General features: G+C 48.5%; 1 protein-coding gene across 1 annotated transcript in view; it reads right to left on the bottom strand.

Moving 5' to 3' along the window:
* DSCAML1 (DS cell adhesion molecule like 1) overlaps positions 1 to 6,000 on the bottom strand; it is a 323,770-nt gene that overhangs the window by 80,858 nt on the left and 236,912 nt on the right. The window contains exons 12-14 of the mRNA XM_075073502.1: positions 2,528 to 2,727; positions 1,508 to 1,604; positions 94 to 222 (exon numbers count right to left, since the gene is read on the bottom strand). Of these exons, the coding sequence (XP_074929603.1) occupies positions 94 to 222; positions 1,508 to 1,604; positions 2,528 to 2,727 (426 nt within the window). The remainder of the gene's footprint in view (positions 1 to 93; positions 223 to 1,507; positions 1,605 to 2,527; positions 2,728 to 6,000) is intronic.

Consider the following 6,000-nt stretch of genomic DNA (forward strand, 5'->3'; position numbering starts at 1 on the left):
TTTAGATTTGTACCTATGGATAACAACTTCATCGAAGCACATTTGTTTCAGTCTAGATTATACATATGTAGCGGGGGAAACGCAATCACCTACCAGATTTATTCTTGTATTCGATATCAAAGCCAGTGATGATGCTGTTTCCATCAAATCTCTGAGTCCAGCGCAAGTTCATGCTTCGGGCTTTCACCTCACGAATCTCCAGCTCTGGAGGATCAGGAGGCTCTTGGAGAGAAAAAGTTGAGGCCAAGTGAATAAACCATTCCCAGCAATATGGAAACCATTGCACCCCTGATGGTGACATGCTTCCCTTTCCCCACAGAGGAAGCAAGTTGGATGGTTGGTTCATTTTGTTTGCAGGAGCTGACTTGCATTTTAAGGCACAGTGGATTTCAGGGCAGAAGATCACAAAAGATCTTGCAGTCAGAATTTAGCTGGCAATTTTGTTGATGACGCTGAAGGCAGACCAGACCCAACTCCCTCTCCCGCAGCTGTATCAGTTGTGCAGGCTTCATACTCATTAAGCCTAGTTTGTATGAAGTGAGCAAATATAACTCAAAGACACATGGGCAAGTGGCATGGGGAGTAAGAAGCAGACCTCTTTGTGCAGTCTCTTTCCTGCATGTACTGCACATGATCTCGTACTTGGCACCTTCTCTGTGACATGATTTCATAGGCCACGACTCAGGAAAGCACTTGCATATGCGTTAAACACGGGCTTAAGTTCCTCTAAATGGGACTTGAGCGGATGGTTAGATGCTTGCATGAACAGGTATGTTCTCTTCATCCTCGTAAGGTCAAAGATTCGTAGGCTATAAAGCCACAAGGGACCACATTGATCATCTAGTTTGACCTCCTGCAAAGCACAGGCCATAGAACTTCTGGTATTAACGCCTATTTGAACTAGAGCAGATCTTTTAGAAAAACATCTAAACGTGATTTAAAATTTTCCAGCGATGAAGAATCCACCCCAGGTGACTGAGGTTCCTGTCAGGTGTCCAATTCTGAGCGCCGGAGGTGGACAAACTGGAGAGAGTCCCAGAGAGAGCAACTAACGTGATGAAAGGTTTAGAAAACCTGTGCTATGAGGAAAGGTTAAAAAACTGGGGATGTTTGGCCTTGAGAAAAGACAACTGAGGGGGGCACCTGAGAACAGTCTTGCAATACATTAAGGGCCGTTATAAAGAGGACAGCCATCAATTGTTCTCCATGTCCACTGAAAGCAGGACAAAGAGTAATGGGCTTAATCTGCAGCAAGGGGGATTTCAGTTAGATATTAGGAAAAAACTGTCTAACTCTAAGGGGAGTTAAGCTCTGGAACAGGCTCCAAAGCAGGTTGTGGAATCCCCAGCACAGGAGATTTTTAAGAACAGGCCAGGCAAACACTTGTCAGGGAAGATCTAGGCTTACCTGGTACTATCTTAGCACAGAGGAAGGACTAGATGGCCTCCCCCAGTCCCTTCCAGCCTCACATTTCTATGATTCTACCTAGCAGGTGGAAAAGAAGTACCTTGGACAGTGAGCTGGATCAATCCTCTGTCTTCACCATAGGAATTGATCGCATGGCAGGAGAAGAAGACGGAGTCCCCCCGGTCGGCTGGTTTAAGCTGTGGATATGTAAGGGGTAAGAATGAGGCCATTTTGCTGCCGTTGTGACAGTGAGGGCGCAATATGCCTTAATGCAGGAGATGTGCTTATTATTCGCACAGCACTGTAACTGTACAGCTGGTGAGACACACTAAACACAGGCCCAATTCTCCCCTCTGTTATGCTGACAGCCAGTGGAGCTACCCAAAGTGCCTTACAGAGCCTGCATGCTAAAGCTCTCCCCACCCCAAACTGAGGCCAATGTCTAGATTCCTTTTCTCCCCTCTACTTTTCTGCATCTCTCAAGAGCTGGCCAAACCCCAGCGACATCCACATGAGGCACATTTTTGAATTTGTGTTTTAGTGGATTCAAGTGCCGTCCAAATGAGCTTGCCAATCTCTAACACCACCCAATGAAAACCCAGTCCCAGGCCAGGAGAGAAGGACCTGAGCTACTTCTTCAGGTGTGATAATTGTGCCACCCAGGCTTGTGACAGCCTGCACCGAGAAGCGCGTGCACACACACACACACACCCCCCTTCTCCTCCGGAGCGGGCGGGAAAGTTGCCATCTTTGTTTGGATGAATCAAGGGAAAAGATTAATTTCATTGGAAGTTTTCCCTTTTTCCACACATCCAATAATCATCTTTCGAGTTTTAATTTTTTTCATTAAACTGAAAAAATTCTTGTAAGAAATTACAACAATTTCCCCAGCTGAGGGGGAAGGTACTTTTTACAGAGCAGCCTGAGTAATGCCACGTCTGTGCAGTCAAACTGCTCTCAGGCTGTTCCCAGTACAGACAGGTTGTAGGAGCAGCAAATGGAAAGAGGAGGGTGACCCCTTGTGATCAGAAATGTAACCAAACCCCGCTGGAGTGTGAAATGCACCAGCACTCCACTCACGGACCTCAGCACTGGCACATCTCACCCAGAGCTCTCTCACCTTGAGCGTTGAAATGACCTCGTCACCATTATCCTTGGTGGAGATGGCATATCTCATGTTGCGGTCGGGGTCGATGACAGTGTCGCCTTTCTCCCAGCGAATGATGATTGGCCGCTCCCCTCGGGCTGTGCAATTCAGCTCCTTCATCTGGCCCTTGATTGCAATGGTCGTGTTGGGATGGGACGTGATCATGGCTGGGACTGAGAGGAGGGGAAGAAATGAGTAGTAGAGGCTTCAGAGACACTTGCTAAGGTGTGAGGCAGAACAGACCTAGGGGAACTTAGAAACTGCACTGTTCCAATGCTCACAATTACAGCAAAACGATCTGGCCAAGGCTAAACTGTCTGCCTTCAAAGCAGATTTACTGCCGAGCACTAAGGTCAGAGATCCCCCAGCCACCAACCATGGCCCCCTGCTGCCTTCCCAAGGCTGCAGTACTTGTCCAGGTACTCATCATTCACACACAGCCCAGAACGTCAGAGCCATGTGCGGGGTCCCCAGGAGCTGCTGTGCCCACGAGAAGGGGGATTACTCCCTATTCAGTTAGCCTGGGAAGCTCTGCAGCCAGAGAGGGGACCATCGTGGGGCTCCAAGACTGAAGTGAGCCAGGAATAGGTCTGCACTCTGTCGCTGGCTTCACCATCCCTGTGCCCTGGATGGCAGCAGCTGATGTGTCTGGAGCTGCCAGTCCCATAGGAGCCAGCAATAATCAGATACCTAATGAACGTTGCTCTCCGGCTCTAGTAACCAACCAGGTATTAAAGAGGGGGCTGCCAGGAAGGGTGGTCTAGTGGGAAGGGCAGTGGATGGGACTCAAGAGATCTGGGTTCACCTCCCAGCTGAGCTACTGATGTCAACATCTCATCTCTCCAGCTGTACCATGGTGAGAATACTGTCCGCCCTCCGTGGGGAGTTGTGCGGATAAAACCCGTTCCCCACTGCAAGGCGCTCGGACACGAAAGGACCTGGCTAACTGCAGTACTCAGGTAGCCGTCCTTACTCTGCACTACATGCCCACTAAACGTTAGAGAGAACACAACACGTATTACATGTGTGGCCAGATTCCAGCCATGCTCCACGGGGTGAAAGGCTAGAGAATTAGGAGTTGTTAGTGAACACACACTTCTGTATTAACCGACACAGCGAGGGACTTCCGTACCCTTCATAACAAACCACTACCACCACCACATGGGCGCATTTATTTGTGTTTTTAAGCATATTCCAACCAGTCCAAGATTTCCCTTGTGCTGGGGATGCGCTGAGACACACAGGAGTTAATTTCCACTGCTGCACTTGGAGAATTAAAGACAATTCTGCCATCCTCAGGCATGTGGGCAGGGCGCACCTAACTCCCTGCTCAGCAGGCTCGAAGTTTACCCCACAAACAGCATCAGTGAGGTGGCTGAATGCCGTTTATCAGCTGCAGATACTGTCAATAGGCCATGCAGTCAGAAACACAATCATTTTGTTGCATTATACAGCTCAGGATCATAAAATAATGAAGCAGATAAATTTTATAATGCATAGCATTACACCAGAATATACAATAAAATGTGAAAGACAAATAACTAGGTGCAAGTTATAATGAAGAGAAAGCCTCCAGTCTGAGACACACGACTATGAATTATTGACTAAGGTTTTACACTCTCAAGGATGTGAGGAGGAATATTTTTCCATCAAAAATTTGCATAATTCACTCATATAAACCTGGGCAGAATATAGAGTACGATTTTACATCAACCAGTCAGGCTTTGCATTGCAGATGCCAGAGATTTTTTTATATCCATATGGAATATTTAAATAAAATAAAAAGAAAGGCATGCACTTCCTAGCATCTCTTTCCCAGCTAAAAGGGGCAACTCTTGACCGGCCCCACAAGAGACCAGACTGACCCAGTAACTATAGGTTGGCTCAGCTGGCATTTCCTACTATGCATAGGTGAGCGGTCACACGGGGGTCAGCGGTCACACGGGAACAGAGATGGAGCAGCTGCACATTCTTTCACCAGCCTCACGCAGGTTACCTGGAAAAGGTGACAGCCCAGTATGACCTGGCGCAGGCTGGAGTGAAACCCTTTAATGCTGGGAGTCATTCAAGCTTTGAGGGCCAACTGTCACATTTCTGACAGTCACTGGACAACAACAATGCTTTCCAGGGGCTTGGAGATGGTACAAGTTGGCCAGGACAGGTCTTGGCTTTGGTTCCCACCCCCCTCGCACAGCCCTGGTTTCATTTCAGCCTGAAGAGAAGACTGGAGAAGGGGTGGAGTCTCCTTGCTCTGAGATGTGCCAGCAAAAATGGCTACTGGCATGACAGCTCATGACGTGGTGGACCCTGGGCTGTTGGAAGCCAAGCCAACACCAACACCATATGCAACAGGCTACCAGGCAGTCAGAAGAAGGCTGTCCTGACCTTCTAGGGCTCGCACAATCCCACTCGCTCCTGTCTCCAACTTCTTTTGTCTTCCTCCCTGCCCCATAGCTAACCGTTGTAAAGGTCCATCCTTCAGCCATCTCTGAGCCTTCTGCCCTGCGCTCCTCTCAGCCTGGAGCACACCCCCACCCTGATCCAGCCATCTGTACCACAACACTCCTCTCTGCTCCAAGTCCTACTCTGGCACATCCTTTCCCCAGTAGCTCCTAGGTCTCCCAAGCCAAGAATGGAGAACAGTTTCACACAAGATCAGATTGTAAGCTCCTTCCAGCACGGACCCTGTGCTCCTAGGTCACCGCAAACCATGTAACTCGCAGCCTGTGCAGTATCAATAGCTAAACAGTAAAGTCCCAGTGGAGGAATAGGAGCTAACAATTCGAGGCATGCTGGAAAGAAAACGCCGGCAAGATTTCTCTTATACCGTGGTCTCCTGAACTCCTAGTACCGCCTTCCCCTGCCCCAAAAAATAACCAAGGAGAAGGTGAAAAATAAGACTGCAGATTATAAACCAGCCTTTGTGTTCATCAAAGGTCAATGCTATAAAAGAAAACAGGGCAGCTGTGTGGCACTGTAGAGTGAAGACCAGCTTCCGACAGAAAAGCCAGCTCTGGCCAGTGAACATCCTAAAACAGTGACAATGAGTCCCTGGCCCCAGGAAGGGTGACCTTCTGGGTCCCAGGTGGGAATCATCAGAAAAACGAACCAAGGTCCCTGCATTTCCAAGCACCTGCACCGCATTCTCCCTCTGGAGATGTGAAGGGGAGCAGGCAGTGTCTCTTGAGAACTCCCAACCCAGTGGCAGAGCTAAGGTGTTGGGACACACACACACGCTCACTCATATAGCCATGTAATATGTTATAGGTCATTGAGGCCTGCTATGAATGATGCGTGCCTGACATGAATATGTGCATTGCAAGTTGGCACCAAAGCAAGAACTTAAGGTCAAGAACAACTAGAAAAGACCGTTACTCACCTTTGTAACTGTTGTTCTTCGAGATGTGTTGCTCATATCCATTCCAAGTAGGTAGGTGTGCGTGCGC

This window comes from Chelonoidis abingdonii, chromosome 18, assembly GCF_003597395.2.
Source record: "Chelonoidis abingdonii isolate Lonesome George chromosome 18, CheloAbing_2.0, whole genome shotgun sequence".
Lineage (NCBI taxonomy): Eukaryota > Metazoa > Chordata > Testudines > Testudinidae > Chelonoidis > Chelonoidis abingdonii.